This window comes from Nyctereutes procyonoides, unplaced genomic scaffold (assembly GCF_905146905.1).
Source record: "Nyctereutes procyonoides isolate TBG_1078 unplaced genomic scaffold, NYPRO_anot_genome, whole genome shotgun sequence".
Classification (NCBI taxonomy): Eukaryota; Metazoa; Chordata; class Mammalia; order Carnivora; family Canidae; genus Nyctereutes; species Nyctereutes procyonoides.
Window position 1 is genome coordinate 6,437,722 of NW_026575132.1, and position 19,787 is coordinate 6,457,508.

The following is a 19,787-nucleotide window of genomic DNA, read 5'->3' on the forward strand; positions in this document are numbered from 1 at the left end:
AGTTAGCATAAGAAAAGTGGAAAGTATGATCTTTGGAGGAGACCTGTATTTGGGAGAAATAACTACATTCCTTTAAGGTAGAACATGAGCCATGAGATACAAATGCTACATACAAATGCTACAGCATATCATATTGTTATCTATCTTGCTTCTAATATTTACATGTGATGTGTCATTGTATTATGTGCCATGCCTAGCAGGCATTCGAATTTCTGAAATCCAGATGTGCTGTAAGTAATTTTGAAGGATTTTTTTCCTGAGATGGTACTGTGTAAGCAGCAAGCAATCTCTGCACCACATGCTCTTGTTCACAAAATTTATTGTTGAACATTCAGAACACCAGATTACAACAGATTAAAAAGAAAGCACCAAAAATTGCTACACATTAATACCTGAGCGAAGACTGAAGGCAAATATTCACCTATGAAACCCCACACCATAACGCTGAAACACAGATAAAAACACATACGACACTTTACAGAGTATAATAAATAGCACTTTTTGTGAATTACAACCAGTTAAACGTACTGTCGTACTTATATAAAAAATACACACAAAATCACACGTGTGTTTCATACACCTTATACAAAGTACTGGAGAAGATCATGCATATTTAAATGGAAAAATCTGCAAGGTGAAAATCATTTTTCTGTATATACTACAGGACAACCTTCTTTGCACTTATTGTTACTATGCACTGTGTTTTCTGGATGAGAACAAAGTTATCAATTTGCAAATAAAGGATTACTGGGTATTAGCGTAACATGTAGTTTGTCCTTTATAAACTTTTAACTATAACATAAAGATGGATGCAGGTTGACAGCCATGTATTTTATTACATTTCCTTGCCCAAACTATTTCCATCTTAAACTTAACATGTTTTAAGGAAAGACATGTTTTCTTTCTACTGATTTGTAGAGAAACTGAGATTTTTGTCTTTGAGGAGAGGCAGTAGAGGTGAAATGGGAAGAAGAAATGTGTTGAGTTTATGTTCAAAATTGACACTGAAAAATATACAACAAATCCTAAGTACACAGAGATGTGGGCATTTTTTAGCAGAGGCCATTATGTCCTATGAATGGAATAATTTGTCCTAATAGAAATTATATTATTTTAAAATAAGCACAGTAAAAATACAACTCTTTACATTAAAAAAACTAACAGTTGGAACCAGTTGATACCTTAAAAATAATTAGCAAGGAAAAAGAGAAAAGGGGGAAATTATGTTTAAAAATATACTGCATGAGTCTGCATTTAAGAACCGAAAATTCGTTATTGGGTAAACTAAGTGTGATATTCAAATATGAGCCTCAATAATCTCAGGAAAAGTAAGTATAGGTCTTAAGGAAGAATTCATGTCTTTGATCGTTTACTTATTAAAAAGACAAAAAAATTATATTTGAAGATTTTTCCACATGTAGACAAGTGCAAAACAGAAGTGCCACCACCTTTTCCTAAAATAAATTTATTTTCATAAACTTTAGCCAAAATTACTTTTCTACATCTATGAAGTGTAAGTAAATTTTAATTCAAAATGAGAACTCTGGAAATTAAGGGAAGCCTCTAGAGCAAAGAAATACTGGTCAACTTTAAAATTTTTACTTCACCAACTTTAAGGAAAAAAAAGGGGGGGGCCAATCTAAGAAGACCACCCATAATAAAATATACAGTTATAAAATTGTAGGGCATTCCTTCATTTTAAGGCACAGTCTGTTTTATCCTATACGACTCTAAGCTCAAGGTCACAGTGATAATATGCGTTCAATTTTGGTCTGGTTTTTCATGGGTATGTTGCTACATTTAGTTAGTTGTAAGTTTAAGAAACTAATACAATCACTTCAAAATAATATATCTAAAGTCAGTCATTTTTATATTTTCAAAAATGTAAGCACACAATACAATTTCCTGGATCACATACACTAAAAATTGGGAGATTCTTATCTGGAGGGGGAGATTATTTCTACTAACATTCCAACAAAGGTGTATTTGATTATGTAGATAGCATGGTTGTATTAAAATACAGGTATCTCTTACTTGGGATAAAATTATTTAACACCAGGAAAACCTCATTCCAAAAAAACAATGTTAACTGAATTTTAAGTTTTGTAATCATCTTTTTATTAATATCCAGTCACTACCAGTTACCTGGATAAACTGTCACTAATCAAGGTCAAATTTGGTTTTCTCTTGCCTCTTCACTTCCAAGGCTACTTTTGCAAACCGCATCAACATTGCTGGACAGAGAAACAATAAGTGACATTAAAACGATGGGAAAAAATGCATAATGCGAGGGACTGAAACTCCTTTGAGAATTTCTATGGGGGAGAAGTTAAAGAATTTAAATCAGAATAAATATGTTTGTGAGTCCATCATTTTTCTGTTTTTCTCTCATGTGTACACCACCATGCATCAATGTTAACACTGCAGCATTAACACCACTGTTTATATTTTCTGCTAAAATATGCATTTAAATATGTTTATTTCACTGTACTATGTAGGATATGTTAGATAATTTTCCCCTTTGTGACATGTGATCTGAAGAGAAATACATAGAAAATAAATTCCACAGTAAAATCTCTATTACATAAATGAGAGACACCTGTACTAAAAATAATCTGTGCAAAAAATTTAGTTTTACAAAACAGAATGAATCTGTGATGAATGAAGCAAGATTACTTCAATCAATAAAAAAGATCCTTATTGGATAAATTAACTCTTAAACCTTCCAAAATCAGAGAACATTATTCCAGAAATCAGACAAAATATATTATGGCATATTATATATATTCAAAGAAAAATTCAGGGTATGGAATATAAGTTTTAGTGATTTATATATTTAATAAGTCCTAGATGAAAAATACTGAAAATATTATTTTGCTTTAATCCCATTATGTTAAGAAAAATTCATTGGCACAAATATCTAGAGGTATTTTACAGTTTCATTTAGCTTTGGTGGCAAAGCATATTTTGCTAACCATATGAATATAGTTATATTTTGCAGTGTAGAGTTTTATGCTAAAAAATTCAAATGTGTTTTTTCTTGTAAAAGGGATGTAAAAAATCCAATACAAAACAAAACAAGTGCAACATGAAATTTAAAATATGCCTATAATTTAGGCTTATGAACAGTTAATGGTTCTATGCTTTGTCTATAAATCTTTCACTAATAACATTACTAGAATACAAATACTAAAAGCAAAAATAACATTGAAAATAGCATACGAGCTTTACAAAAATGACTACTTTTCAGCCTTCCTTAAGTTTAAAATTCAAATATGCAAACAAATTTACACTACCCAAAATATATCAACAAATACAGTTTTTCACAAGTGTTCAAAGTTACAATGTACAGAATCAGCACAGAATAATTCTGACTCATATATATATCAAGTCCTATAACAAAGTCATCAGAAATTGGTTACTTGGCATTTCAAACTATAGTCATTTTTGGCAGCAAAACATGCCAAACACTTTTAGAAAGTCTTGTATTGGATTTAAAAATTTCAACCATAGACAACGTAATCAACATGTAGCTTAGGGTATCATTTAACTTTTGAAAGACGTGTATTATTGACTCAGGTGTACTGTTATATTTATACTATTAATGAAATAAGTCTATTCTCACTATTTCCAAACTTTATTCTGTTCTTAAAACTGTTAATTTACAAAATTCAGTCTTCTATATTCATAATATATCACAAAAATGTGAGTTCTTAAACATTTACAGTACACATACTCTCGGATTTGGATTACTGATCTCTTCTTTCCTATGCTTATTAAAAGTAAAGAACACAAGGAGTCTCACAGACTTCCTATCTCCTCAGACTGTTGAAACATACTGTGAAAGAATGCATGAGTCATATTTATAAATAAAAGTTCATTAATTTGAAATGCTGTCCTCTGTTCAAAAAGAGTGAGATAAAATTTCAGCTCTTAACCATTTTTTTGTAAAAGTATCTTCTACTTGTGTGGCAAGGAGGCTTTCTGTCAGGGTCTAATTTCATAATGCAAAGATACTTTTTCTTTTTTTTTTTTTTAAAGAGTTTAAGGAATTTCCATACCCAATATAGGGCTTGAATTCACAATCCTGAGACCAAGAGTCACATGCTCCACCAACTGAGCCAGCCAGGCTCCCCGCATAATACAAAGATACTTTTAATACTTCCTTGGAGTGCGCCATGCTCTCCAAATTGACTTCCTCCTGAAAAGCCTCATAAGGTATCTAGTTTCCTATGATGTAAAACTGAGAAAACAAAAAGTGATGATGAAAAAATAACCAAGTGATGCCTAAGTCATAAAGTCACAACACATTTAAAAATTTCCCATCTGATTTTTAGTAACAGGTTACTAAATTTGCAAATTCAGTACTGTAAAGTTTTACACTAAACCTCCTAATAAAGACATTACACAAATTTAGACCTAATGCCTAAAATGAAAATACAGGTCATTTGAACTATCTGGGGATTCAGGATCAACAGTTCTAGTTTATCCCATAATCTTAGTGTTTCTCCCATTTTCCTTATAGCTTTCAAGAACTGAAAATTGAGTCTTACCTCCTTCTATTTCCCCTGGCCACTGTGTAAGAGGTGCTAATGAGCAGCAAGGTAAAATAAATATACAACGCTATGAATAACGAGTCTGAAGCATTAAGAAAAGTGTAGAACTAGATAATAAGCAAATCAGATAATCTGCCTCATTTAAATGTGTGTGTGTGTGTGTGTGTGTGGTGGAAATGTGTACCATCTGCATGAGTGTACCAAATGCAAATACTTACTATGCCTATTTTTCTTTACTATATAATCATGTAGATATCATAGTATAGTTCAACCAAAAGGGTATCCCATTATATACATTGAATTTATCTGACCAAAATATGAAAAAAATTAAAGATTAATCAATACATGATCAATATATATATATATATATTTTTTATGATCAATATATATTGAAGAAACTCAAAATCAATGTGAACCAAGCAAGAATGGCTTTTTGTGAACACTCTTTTAAATATTTTCATTCTGGTGACAACCAAGAAAAGAATTAGCAGAACTTGTTCAATTTCTGGCATGAAAAAGATCCAGAAAAAAGAGGTTAATGTTTTCTATCATAGTATCAGTTCCTAATTATAATGCTAATAATACCTGAGGCTTTAGAAACACTAAACGTACTCAGTAATTTCCTTGTTTGATCTGTATGTTTGATCCAGTTATCAATAATAGGGTCCAAGAGTAATTTTTAGAAGCACAAAACTTACTTGAAATTCAAATTCTAAATAAAAAAAATATTATGGCTCTAGAGCTCAGAAGTTGGCTGAACTGGATAACCTGTAACTGGCAATAAACAATTTCATTTTTAGTAACATTGCTAATAAAGCTGTTGTGTTTTACCAGCTAACAATATAGGTTGTAAGCATGGTAGAAACGATGTATAATTTAAAGACAAAAGAATTTTCTTTTCCTCCAGTGACAGAAACATCAATTTCTGTAATCTTTCAGATTACAGACGCTTCAGACAGCGTCTACCTTTACATCTCTGGTAGTTATTTGGGCTTAAAGTGTGTCAGGATTTGATAAAGACCCTGTCAAAGTGTGTGTGTGTGTGTGTGTGTGTGTGTGTGTGTGTGTGTGTGTGAGAGAGAGAGAGAGAGAGAGAGAGAGAGAGAGAGAGAGAGAGATGGCTAAAGACTCAACCTATTGTTGTTTATATAATTTTTAAAAGAGATTTTATTTATTTATTCATGAGAGACACACAGAGAGAGACAGAGAGAGACAGAGAGAGAGAGAGAGAGAGAGGCAGAGACACAGGCAGAGGGAGAAGCATGCAGGGAGCCCAATGTGGGACTCTATCCTGGGTCTCCAGGATCACACTCTGGGCCGAAGGCTGGCACTCAACCGCTGAGCCACCCAGGTGTCCCCTATAAAATGTTTAATTAGAATCCTTTTTATAGTCCTAAAATGAAATATTTTGTTGGAATAAGACTTGATAACTACACTCACGTGAAAATTTAGTGAGAATTAGTGTGCCCAGTCTGCTGCTTTAAAAAGCTAATCTCCGACTCTCACAAATGAGAAATTTAAGCTGGTTACACTTTATTCATGAGCAGTACTGACTGAACAAGGAGACTCTAGATGACACAATGATTGTGGCTGTCAATAGAAGATACAAACTAATGAATTTTCTAAAGTTCTTTATATAAATGTGTTTAAATTCAGAAATAGTCATGTCATATTTAACTTGTAACTTAAAATATAGTATCAGTGAAAAAACAAAAATACAATGTATATAAACTTACTTATGAGTGTATGAATAGGTAAACATAAGCAGACGTGTCCTTATTTAAATATACATGTGGTTTGCCATGGGACAAGTGTATAATAAACTCCTTTTCCTTTTAGGTACTGAACACACAAGCATTCTGTATTTTATCCTTTTGCTGCCTCTCTCAAACAAACAAGAGCCTGAAATGCCAGCCATGTCTACTCTGAGGTTATCACTTCCCTTTAATGATCTCCATAAGTGAAAATATAAATACTGAACAGTAGGAATGAGGTTGGAAGAGAAAACAATGAAATCAAACTGATAACCCTCACAGACAGTACAGACACCCTCTTCGACTGATGCCAGAGCAGCAAGGACCTGAGGAATAACTGAGAAGAGAAGTGAGGTAACTCTCTACAGGCAATGAAGTGGGGGTAATCCTCTACAGGCAGTTAACAGCTGAGAGGCCGTAATGGAATCCAGAGGCAATGGTGATAAAATGAATCTGGTACTCTAGGACATTCCTGGGTACTAACGAGGACAAAAGTCCACAAGTATTACCGGGATTTAAGGGCTTTACTTAAAAGGTTTGGGTCTTTAGAGCATACACATCCAAAGTTCCGAAGGGCTCTATGAGCCAAGTATACTTCTGCCTGAGTTTATTCTACCTTAAGGCAAAGATGCTTAGCGCCATTACCTGCTCTTTTGTAGCTAAAAGTGAGCTGAAGTCTGAAATGAAATAGAAGTATTACTGTCTTTTCTGTCAAACCAAGGTAATCACCTTGGCAAATTAAGATGCCATTGTTAAACTCATGGCTAAAACTGCCAATTTATTTACGTATACTGTTTATACTTATGCTATTAATGGGCAACAGCTGGTTATTCCATTAATAGTATAATTTTACATATCAAATGTGGTACACCGCTTGGTTATGCTGATTTTTTCCTATGGTAGACAAAAATTGTGCAAACCTAGAGTTTTTTTCTGACCACTGGAATCTTGTTATTTTAACAATCCATCATGATATTAGGCACTTTTGGCAACCATGGGTCAATGAATTAAATAAAATGGTCTATACTGAACAACTGTACTACTCCAATGCCAGTAAGCAAATACCTGGGACAATTTTCTTTAAATTTAACAAAGATTTCTTTAATAGTCTCCTGATATTCACCAAGAATACAAAATAAGATCTGAATTTGAAAAGGAGAGAGAAAATTTCATCAAGTTTTGAGTTTAAATTATATTTTTCAATCTTATCAAGAAAACATGTCTCCTTAAAATTAAAAGTTGCATTTTAATCTTTGTTTAAAAAATGCCTTGTTCACTGTGGCTGCCAAAAACTGACCAAAGACACTTTGAAATTATTTCATTTTTGAGAAATCAAACAGTTGTGAATTTCATCTTTTTCATTCATCTTTTAAGACTGATTTCTTAATATGCATGCTGTAGCAAATACAAAGTAACCGACTTTTCAGGAAAGTTTGATGAAATGAGCAGAATGCTTGAGTTGAGATTACAAGCAATGCTACATTTACTGAGTATTTAGAAGATCTTCAGTATGGCCAATCAAGCAGAACAGCTGATAAGCAGAAGTCCTCAAAAACTGGCCACCATACGTTTTTACCAATTTTTCAAAAATGACTAGTACGCAGTTGCCATACCACAAAACGAAATCATGCTTCAAACTACTTTCTCAAGCATTATAAAACTAATTTCCTATTTTCAATATTGTAAAAATAGACTGGTCTTCTCCAAAGGATCCTGCTGTCCACACTGATGAATCTGTGCATTCCTTCTTATTACTGACCCCCTAAAGGTATAAATTATTTTTATCATTCCTTAAATCCAATCTTACATAAAGTTGCACAATGCATGGAGTAAAAGAGGAATGAAAACAAAGCACGGAACCCTGTATAAGTGTGTTGACCCAAAAGCAATTACACCAACAGCCAGAGGAAGTGGAAATTGTGAAGTAGTCTTCAACAATTTACTGTAAAGAAACAGAGAAATGTACATTACATAAACTACATTGTAGGTAAAACCAGAATATGTTGATCTTTTACATAGTTTTGAGAGTGTTCTAAATGATGTTAAATGAAGTAATTTTTCATATAATGAATTTAACTGCCTATAATTTTTGAAAATGTCAATATAAGCCACATTTTAGCTAGAGAAAAATATTTCTATCAAATAAATTACCAGTTTTGTTTAGTCTTTTAAATTTTAACAACAGAGAAATATTAGTTGGACTTTTATTCAGCAATTCTACCTCTAAAAATTTATCCTTACAAAAATAATCAAGATTTACTAAGACATAACTACAGAAATATTTTAACCCTATTTGTAATAGCAACAAGACAAAGAAACTTAATCAAATAAAAAAGGAACCCTAAAGCCCTAACAGAAACAATGTTAAGACACTAAATCTTGGGATCCCTGGGTGGCGCAGCAGTTTGGCGCCTGCCTTTGGCCCAGGGCGCGATCCTGGAGACCCGGTATCGAGTCCCGCGTCGGGCTCCCGGTGCATGGAGCCTGCTTCTCCCTCTGCCTGTGTCTCTGCCTCTCTCTCTCTCTCTCTGTATGACTATCGTAAATAAAAAAAAAAAAGACACTAAATCTCTTTAGAAGAAAAAATACTACTAGAACAGACTCTTACATTTTACTCTGAAAACAGAGAAACTAAGGATAAGAAGGGTTAAGAAATTTGTCTAATGACATAGAGGTATTAAATGGCAGAGCCAAGATTTAACCACAGGTCTGCTTCCTTCTAGAATATCTGCAAACAGCTGCCAGAATCAACTGAAAACAGGCTCCTAGAGCAAACAACTGAACCAGCCTAATGAAAAGCCAAATTTTATTACAGAGAACTTTAAACATAGATATAAGTGAACAGTACCTCATATATATTACTCAACTTCAAAAGGTATCAAGTCATGGCCTTGACATGATACCATGACATGGTATCAAGTTATCTTACTTCACCTATAATCCTACCCACTTCACTCCTCTGTACTTTTTGGAAACAAATCTTATTAGACATCTTATCTTTTAAGGGCTAAATTTTTAAAGAAACCAACAATATTATTGTATCCTAACAAGTAAAACTCATAATTAAGGAAACAAATATACTTGCATATAATTTATTTTTTTTTTAATTTTTATTTATTTATGATAGTCACAGAGAGAGAGAGGCAGAGACACAGGCAGAGGGAGAAGCAGGCTCCATGCACCGGAAGCCTGACGTGGGACTCGATCCCGGGTCTCCAGGATCGCGCCCTGGGCCAAAGGCAGGCGCCAAACCGCTGCGCCACCCAGGGATCCCTATACTTGCATATAAACTATATCTGTATACACATCATAACACTGTACAATTACAGCTTTAACTTTAGGAATAATCAAAATATTTAGACATAAAGAACATGTTTCAGATATATATAAAAAAAGGGTGATTAAGATTAGGAAGAGAGGTGAGAAAAAAAGATTAAACTATTATACCTGGATTTTATTGAAACAGTATGAGTATTTCCAAGAATTGCCATAGTTGGAATAAGGATAAATGACAAAGGTTTACATGGATCAGGATTAAGTTTAAAGTAATACCTATAACAAAGAGAAAAAAAAACCAAAACCCATAAATCAACAAAGCACACCCAATTATTTTAAATGATCAGAATCAAATTAAATACATTTCACAATATTCTATAGATATGAGAGCTCTAAATAGCCATGAAATCTTTGATAAATAACTTTTGCTATAGATCATCTTTATACCTAAGGTTTTATGTGGGGAATTTTGTTCAGAAACTACTATAGGAAATGAAAATATTAAATATGGAAGCACTTCCTCTTAATAATAGGTATATGCCTGAAAGTCTATATAGAAATGTTTTTATAAAATACATTATTTAAAATATGTTAACTTTGCTCTAGTTAAAAAAAAAAAGGAAAAAGAATATGAAGGTTTATGTAAAGCAACTGCCCCCTATTTTTAGAAATCCAAATTCTCATCTCTGGCATTTATGGAGAGTAAGACCTCTACAGTTTTTCAAAATCATAAATTTGTGCTCCTCAAATAATTTCTTCCCAAACCTGTGAATAAAAATCTGGATCTTGACTAAAATGAGGGACAAAGAAAGGATATTAGCATCTGGTATCCTGTTGATATAACTTATCAAACTTTGTTCAAGAAAAAAACTTCCATTATTTAGATAATTTGAAATTTTTATATTATCTCTAAAAACCGTTTTGAGTAGGTGATCAATTATTACTTGGATGAGGTGGCCTAAGAGAAGCCGACTATGGGAGAAACTCACTCTCTTACATTATGACCCAATTATGAAAACAAAAGTCCTCTTTGTGGAACAGAAGAAAATACGCTCTCTCTAAACAATGGATTGAAAATGAATTTGATTTATAAATGAGAAGACTAAGGGCGGGATACTGATTCAGAAATTCTGCAGTGTGTAATAAAAGAAGAGGAAATAGCAGGAATCACTGCCTCCTGTGATTTGAAGGCCATTGTGAAGAAAAACAATGTACTGCAAGAAAGTTCTTCATAATAGGACATATATCATTGCATCACATTTATTTATCTTTCTGGATATTTTTATAGCCCTTAATAAAAAATATTAAAAAAAATAATAAAAAATATTAAAAAAAAAAAAGGGAACCCGCGACTCAGCTGTCCCCGCGTGCTGCGCAGTTGCCGCCAGCCCGGGTCGAGCAGCTCCACCGGAGGTTTAAGCAGCTGAGTGGAGACCAGCCCACCATTCAGACCCCAAAACCTGAGTCCACTCTGACCACAAAGCACGGAGCTCAGAGTCTTCTTGGAAAAATGCTTGAAGAGAAAAAGCAATCATCTAACATACTGATGGAGTCCCTATGCTGTGCAGACTTGTCTCCAGTCCTCAAGAGCTTCTGTTCTAGCCGGGAAGCCCCCTCCCTAAGTAAACCCATGAATAGATATGAATTTTAGATCATGAGGGAAATAAAAAAAAATACACCTCTTCTGTTCTAAAAAATATTTATCAATAATTAAATATTCTAGAAATAATCTTAGAGAGAATTTTCACACTGATTTAACCTAGAACAATTATCACATGGCAAGGCAAATAATGGTTTTCAGTAGTAAAATAGGTGGTTGTTTATTTTAGTTCAATGTTTGATACTCAGTTGAAAAGTACACTTTTTTTCATTATCTCTAATCTTTTTAAATGTATTTTCTTCCTCCCAAATTTAAGAAAACAAAATTGATCTTGAATTGAAAAATACTTAAAGCACTAGCATTATCAATACCTTAAGTCAAGAAAATAAAGCAGTTTCATATGTATTAGACTCACAGAAGGTTAAAGCTAAAATAAATAAAATACAATTCCCTCCTTTGAGCAGATTTTGAGAAAGCTTATAGTCCCAAAGTTTATATTCTTGTAGTAAGGGAAAAAATGTAAGTGCATTAAAAATAAATTTCAGGTGATATATAGCTTCCTATTCTTGAGGAAGTTTTATGGATCACTAGGAATCTGGTTAGTCTCTACTTATAGATATTTATTGTTTGAACCACATAAATTATAATTACATAAATCAAACACACCTGAGATTTTTTAACCAATAAATTAAAGATGGCATGCTGAGTAATACAATCCATGTTAATAAGTTAATCACAGTATTGTGCATGTGAAGACTATCTTCAGCATCATTGGCAGATAAACGAAGGTGGTGTATTGTAGAGTCTTTATGGTGATTTGATTTTTTTTCACTTCTTCTAGAGTGTTTGGGATTCTACAAAGCAATAAAGTAAAAATACTAAGATAATAAAATTTATTGTTACTTAGAATCATACTCAATTATTTAATAGCTAAGTAAACACATCTTTCTATTACCAAACTGATATAAAATATTGAAATTAACCTTGTTCAAAGTAACTTAAAAGTTATTAGTTATAAAATTTTTATTCCTTGACTTGCTGTTTCCATTGCTAAGACTATATTCTCTAAATAATTACTTAAAATTTCAAAGATAACTTGTAACAATAAATATGACATAAGTACTGATAAAGATAAAATTAAAATTAGATAGGGGTGCCTGGGTGGCTCAGTCAGTTAAGCATCCAACTCTTGATTTGGCTCAGGTCATAAAGCTCCTCATCTGGCTCCAGCACTGGGCATGGAGCCTGCTTAAGATTCTTTCTCCCTTACCCTCTGCCAGTCCCAACCACTCACCCCTCCCCTCTACCACTTTCACACACTCTCTCAAAAAAAAAAAAAAATTAAAATTAGTCTTATTAGGTTCACTTTTCTTAAAGTTACTTAAATTAATGACATCTTTTTTAAACAGTGCAAAATCCTAACTTAAAAGAAACAAACCTTTTTATTTCCCTGTGTTCTTTTATATTAAAGTGATGTAGAGTTTTGAAAATAAAACTTACCACAGTCTGGCTATTTTTGTAAGTTGTTAGGCTGGCTTGCAGATGAACAATCTAGGAAAAAAAAAAACCTGTTTAATCTCACTTTTATTTTGAAACAAAAAACAACCATTTTTATTATAATTGAGAAGCACCATAATCTGAAATTTAAAGAAATCTAAGTAACTAAAAGTACATTAAACGTTTACAAATATTCTTTCAGAAAAGGTAAATAATAACTATAATGCTTACTATTATGGATTAAAAAACAGAAAAAAACAAAAAACAAAATACAAACTTCCAGAGTATGATGGGTCCAGGATATCCTTTATCTTCTATATTCTAAGAACCTATGTTTAATTAATGCTTTGCTGTAGCAACTTAGTGTCCTGTAAGATACTTGATTACCTTCAGTGCAGTATAAAGAATTTAACATGTCTTATGTATTCTCAATTTTTGAACATCAGAACTCATATTATATATAGTGGTGAAATGTTTATAAAAACCTGAGAAAATCTTAAAGTTTAATTTCTTAGATTTGCTTAAGCTAAGTATAAGAAAGTTTTGCTTATTGGTTCAATTATTTGAAATATCCACTTTAAAAAGCTAAAAATATTATATTTATAAATCAAAGTAGTAAATAGATTTTTCTGGACATAAATTTCCTTTGGAAAATTGAGAATAATCTATAAGGTACAGGTTAAAAGCAGATGTAAATCAACCTTTGTTTAAAAAAGAAAAAAAATGATTATCCATTCTGGTATTAACTGTCTTTACAGAAGATTAATCTGGAGAGTATGCAGTTGTATAACCTAGATTTTCCTGCAAAGCTATCAGCCTTCTTGAAGTTTTTTTTACTTCCTCAGTAAAATTATCAGCCTAATTATTTTTATTCTTGTCTTCTGATTCTCCAGCAACATCTGTAACATTCTACATTATGTCAGCACAATTGGTAGCTTGATCCCACTGACATAACTTTTTGTCTATTACCCACGTTCAAAGGGAGATATGAATAAAAACTGCTCTAGTAAAATTTTCTTAAAAAGTTAACATTACCTGCAAGAGCAAGAAGCAATGTGAAACAGATTATTATCTTTTCCCCTTCTTTTGCTTTTTAAAAAACTAACTGAACTCAGAGTGACAATTTCAGCTCTACAGTTGACCATATATTTTAAATAACTAGGATGTTAAAAAATAACTAAGATGTAAAATAACTAAGATGTTAAAAATAACTTCTACATTTAAACCTGTTATATAACAGGTTGCTGCAGCTGTAATGAAAATTTTTGTTAACAATACCTATAGGAAAGTCTACGTCTGCCTGACAGAAAGCCCAGTCATTCTGACTTCAGTAATGTGACATACCTTAAACACATAATAAAGATAAGTAAGAAGTATGGCAAATGCTCCACAAGTTGTCCAACTAACTATGATCAAAACAACTGTCAAAAAGGGCAAATCTGCTGATATCATCTTGATATCTTTAGGAAGTTCAGAGGGCCTGGAAAAAACAAGAATAAAGCTTTTAAAAGTATTAACAGTTGTTTATACAGTCACATATAAGAAGAAAGTAATACAGTATACTCTTCCAGGCTCTCCTATTTATCAATATGCAAGTACTGTAAGGGAAGCAGTAAAATATTTTGTCACAACGTCAAGGGATGACACGTATTTGACTGTATAGTCTGTAATACACTGTGATAGCTCCTCTTCCATTTAGATACACTATGGCTGATATTCATACAAGTTAGAAAAATATGTTACTAAAAATAATCATTAATTGTAGGCCCTCTGCCATACATTTCTGATCTTGATAGGAGGGAAAACGGGTTTTTATTTCTTAAAGTCTCGAGATCACCAGACTTAAGATGCTATTAATGTGTCAGAAGCACCTCAGAAGGGTGAAGGAACATCACACCATAATCCCCTATGCGACAGGAAATCACATAACATGTCTTCTGAGGAGCAGCGGCAGTGGAAATGAGGTTAGTGGCTTCACCAGAAAAGCCTACCAGTAACTTCAAATTATGCCTTTTGGCCTAAAATAAAACTCTAGGCAATGTTTTTGGAGTTTTTATGCATTTCATTTAATCTGACCTTAAGTAGCATGATTGGAATTCTCTTGCTCTCAGGTTTGACTGAATGTCAATGTATAAAAGCATTGTCAGAGGAATGCTTCCTCCTTGGAAAGATTCACAATCATAAAAACTAAAAATACTTCTGTAATCTCTCACTTTTTTGTTTGTTTACTCCCATGTGGAACTTGAACTCATGGCCCTGAGTTTTCAAGCGCAGCATGCTCTACTGACTCAGCCAGCAAGGCACCTCTCTGTCATACTTTTTTGATTAACTTTTGGCATTAAAGTCAAATTCAAATGTAGCATTTAACTTGCAATAAATGATTATCTTTTTTTTAAACAAAAGTTTTTATTTCAGTAATCACTACACCAACACGGGGCTCAAATTCACAACCCCAAGATTAAAAGTTGCATGCTCCTCTGAGCCAGCCAGGCATCCCTAAATGACTATCTGATGAAGACATAACTTTGAACACTAACCCATGTTTTGCTAGTTATACATCTTTCCTTAGAAATTATAATTTAGTGAAAGCAAATTAATTTTGAGGTTCCCTATCAAAATATACTTTTTTCCTTAAGAGCAGTAAGAAAGCTTTCAATCATTCTTTACCTTTTCAAAGCTAGCCACAATGAAGATAGGAGTCTCACGGATGTAGAAGAAAGCAGGCCACCCCAGTAGGCAGTACATGTTCCAAACAGAAAGAGAATCAAGGATACAAGGGGGAAACACATGCTCTGACTAGTTAAAACGATGGCATCTAATTCTGGTAACATTAACACATCCCATAACTCCTTAAACCATTTATATCTGTGGATAAAAGAAAACATATAATAAAAGCAAAAAGAAAAATCAACAATTGACATTCAAGTATTTAATATCTGAGGTGTCTGACCATTCAATTGAGTCCCCAAAGTTCTATGATACTCAATTCATAATTATACTTAAAGACAAATTTCAAGTCCTTGCAGAGAACTAGTCATTTATCTTCCAAGTGAGTCTACTGATCTTCAAGGTGTGAGTCCTGAGTCTCAAAGCAGTTCCACTGCTCTCTCTTGATCCGTGTAATGAAGTAATAAGGGATCTTTTTTTTTTTTAAGTTAGAAAACCAACAGCTAGTTGTAACGACTGAAGAGATCTAAGTATATCGGTTTTTAAGCAAAAAACATAAAATGTAAATAAATTTAAAATGGGATATTAAGTGTGGTAAAGAGAAATATATAAATTGGTATATTTACAGACTAAGTTTCTATAACTGATACATATATATATGATTTCTATAATTGATATATATATGATTTCTATAATTGATATATATATAATTTCTATAATTACTTTTGAAATGGTTATAGTATTAAAGTAAAGTTTGATATACCTATCAGTCCTCTGCCTAAAAGTCTCATTTAATAAAACAAGACAATTAATATACTTATATGAATATTTCTATTTCATTATGGGGCCAAATATGTTTCATATATATGAAATAATTAAAATCATTATCACAGATAATAAAACTTACCCCAAGAGAAACTTAATCATAATTACAAAAGGATCAACTTTGTAGGGTTTGGCTTCTTTATCCAACATAATAGTATATTCTAAGCAATGACCTGGTGATTAAAAAAATATATGTATGTAATAAAGAATTCATAGTAATGAAGTATGAGTCATGTTATACACTGATTGCATTCTAAGAGCAACATATTTCATGTCAGAAAAAGCAAGGGTCATTACTATCATAAAGATTCTCTTCACAGATTAAAATTACTTCAATTCAGTAGATCTCATATAAGGGTACACAATCATTTGTGAAACAACTTCAGGAAGCCAAAGATGAGGTTTCATCATTTGTATTTTCACAAAGCTCCAAAGGTGATTTTTTTTTTTTAAAAAAACAACTTTATTGGGATATAATTCTCATACCACACAACCATTCAAAGAATACACAATTCAGTGATTTTAAGTATATTCAGTTATGCCTTCATCACCACAATCAGCCTTAGAACATGTTCATTACTCCCAAAACAAACTTCGGTTCCCCTTAACTGTCACCTCCAATGTCTCCCTATTCCCAGGCAACTAATTACTTCCGGTCGCTATGGCCTGGCCTAATCTTAACATTTCCTATAAATGAAATCATATAATATATGATCCTTTGTGACTGGCTCCTTTACTTGGCATCCATGTTGTCAGCTGATGGGTATTTGGGTTGTTTCTGCCTTTTGGATATTATGAATAGTCCTTCTGTGAACATGTGTGCACAAGTTTACTGTGGGTATATGTTTATATTTTTCTTGGATATATATACCTAGGAGTACAGTTCCTGAGTCATAGAGTAATTGCCAGACTACTTTCCAAAGCATCTACAGTATTTTACATTCCCAAGAGCAGTATATGAAGGTTAAAATGAATACTAAAGGCAGACTCAAAATTATAAGTCATTGAAATGGAATGAGTTAGTGCAGAAGGTTTTGGCAAAATGGAAATTCTGGAGTGTATTTTTGTACAGCTTTTATACATTTTGATCCCACTCTCTTTTCCTATCTCGTCTCCCTTGATTACTATCCGAGCCCAACAAGTGTACGAGGGCTTTACAAAGTAGGCTCCTGGGAAACTATTTTCATTGCTATACTCCAGGGAAGGTTTTGTCCAATGCAGCATATATTCTGTATTTGCCTTTCCAGATCCACTCTTACTCTGTTCTGAATTCTGGGAGGCTGACTTAGGTTCAGTAAAGATAGACACTGATACGCAGAAAGAACATTAGTGGATATATTTCTTGGCCTTTCTTCCTCCTGAGCCACAGGCTGACAGTGGCTGCAGCTGCAGTCATGCTGCCTTCTCCAATAGCTCTCTAGCCTTCCTCACTCCCTTGCCCTGGTACTGGGGAGTATCAGATGGCTCTAATCTGGCACTTAGTCATTTCCCTTAACCCTAGATATACCTTTGAAATAGCCCCTTCATTTATAATAAACTCTCAATTATTCCATTCGGTGTCCCAGGATCTAACTGATACAGTGGAAATAGCCCAAACATTACACTGAATGCCTACTATGTGCTTGACACTATATTAATGTGGGAATGGGGAACGATCGCCATCAGTGAGACTCTACCTCTTAGGATATCCTTAGAATAGAGGGAAAAAACTTCAGACAGAAAAGTATAAAATGGAAAATCCATATAAGGAATCTTCTTGGGGATCTCCTAAAATCAGAAGATTAAAAAAAAAAACAAACAAGAGGATTTCAAACCTCTGTACACTCGAGAGATGGGTGATGAATTTAACTACACAAAGGATGAATAGGTAGTAATGAAGCTGAGGAAGAAAGAGGAAACTGAGGAAGAAAGGAATGAAGAGAGATAAGAGGAATAGAAACATTCTTACCTGTTGAGAAAAGAGAGTATAACTGCCCCCCATAAGCAAGAAGGATACTAGATGTAACATAAGCAGGAAGAGCTCCACCATGAAATCTAACTACCTAGAAAACAGGCAAATCAAAGGACAACTTTTGAATATTCATGTTAACGAAATAAATGTACTTTCACATGAAATAAAAATGTCTTTCTTCACTTTATATCTTTCCTGACATGGCCACAGAGGTACTTCCAGTGATAGGTATCAAAATTCTAAGTAAAATAAATACTAAGAACATATAGCATCTTAGAAACATATAACTAGAATTTTTCATAAAATTCATAAAATAAAATTTTTCATAAAAAAAAGAAATATACAATTGAGTAGCATTTACTACAAGCTTTTTTTTTTACAAGGTACATTTATTGAGCATTTAATATGTTCCAGGCACGATACTGAACATTTTATATGCATTGTGTCATACTCTCCTCCCAAAAATCCTTTGAGAGAATTCTTATCCCTATTTTACAGATGAAGAAATTCAAGCACAGGGAGCACCAAGTAACTTGCACAATTAAAAACATAACAGACAAGTAAGGGGTTACCTGGGTGGCTCGGTAAGTTAATTATCCAACCTTTGATTCTGGGTCAGGTCATGATCCCAGGGTGGTGGGATCCAGCCCCATGTTGGGCACAGAGTCTGCTTGAGATTCTTACCCTCTCCTTCCCTCTGCCCCTCACACATATGCACTCTCTTTAAAATAAATAAATAAAATCTTAAAAAAAAAACCCAAAACATTAAAACAGACAAGCAAGTTACCTGTTAACTCCTACTGTCCTCATCAATAATATGGGGATAATAACAGTACTTACTTTATAGATGGATTTAAAGTTTAACAAATTGAAGGTCTGTAGCAATTGGCATTGAGCAAGTTTATTGGTGCCATTTTTTCAGAAGCCATTTGTTCACTTCGTGTCTGTGTCACATTTTGAGAAATCTCGCAATATTTTAAACCTTTACTTATTGTATTTGTTATGATCTAGGATGACTGATTATGATTCATGGAAAGCTCAAATAATGGTCTGCATTTTTTAGTAATAAAGTTTTAAAAATTAAGGTATGCATTGTTTTCTTAGACATAATACCACTGCACACTTAACAGACTACAATACAGTAAAAATATATCTTTTATATGTACTTGTATGTCATTTGACTTACTTTTTTATAATATTTGTGGTGGTCTGGAACTAAACTCACAACTACAAGGTACAAGTTTGTCAATATTTCTTCAATGGGGAGCTTTTAAAAGGGGGAACAAATGAGCTGTGTTTTTATGTAAATGGAACTAAAGTTAAAAATTATTCATAGATAAATGACTATGAAAATATAATTTATTCCAATCTTTCCCAATTTAGAAATTGCATCACCTATGTACTGGGCTCAATGTGCTCAACACCAGGAATTTAAGGGTGAGCACCATCAAAAGAGTTTACAATGCAGTGACTTTGTCATAATCTCATTAATGATTTTACTGAAGTGTGAAATCACTCTTCAGTATCATTAGGTGCTTTAACTTCAAAGTCTGGGAGTTTCAAGGAGAGATGATGTAATGAAATTCCAGGGTATTCATTTACTCACCCAGCCACTGACATTTAAACAAACTTAAGTCTCTCACCCTGAACAAGACAATACC

General features: G+C 33.1%; 1 protein-coding gene across 1 annotated transcript in view; it reads right to left on the reverse strand.

The window, feature by feature from the left end:
- Positions 1 to 302: 302 nt before the first annotated feature.
- PGAP1 (post-GPI attachment to proteins inositol deacylase 1) overlaps positions 303 to 19,787 on the reverse strand; it is a 73,608-nt gene continuing 54,123 nt past the window's right edge. The window contains exons 20-27 of the mRNA XM_055345424.1: positions 18,124 to 18,217; positions 16,258 to 16,348; positions 15,351 to 15,548; positions 14,028 to 14,163; positions 12,687 to 12,737; positions 11,853 to 12,040; positions 9,758 to 9,862; positions 303 to 8,252 (exon numbers count right to left, since the gene is read on the reverse strand). Of these exons, the coding sequence (XP_055201399.1) occupies positions 8,114 to 8,252; positions 9,758 to 9,862; positions 11,853 to 12,040; positions 12,687 to 12,737; positions 14,028 to 14,163; positions 15,351 to 15,548; positions 16,258 to 16,348; positions 18,124 to 18,217 (1,002 nt within the window). The 3' untranslated portion in view covers positions 303 to 8,113. The remainder of the gene's footprint in view (positions 8,253 to 9,757; positions 9,863 to 11,852; positions 12,041 to 12,686; positions 12,738 to 14,027; positions 14,164 to 15,350; positions 15,549 to 16,257; positions 16,349 to 18,123; positions 18,218 to 19,787) is intronic.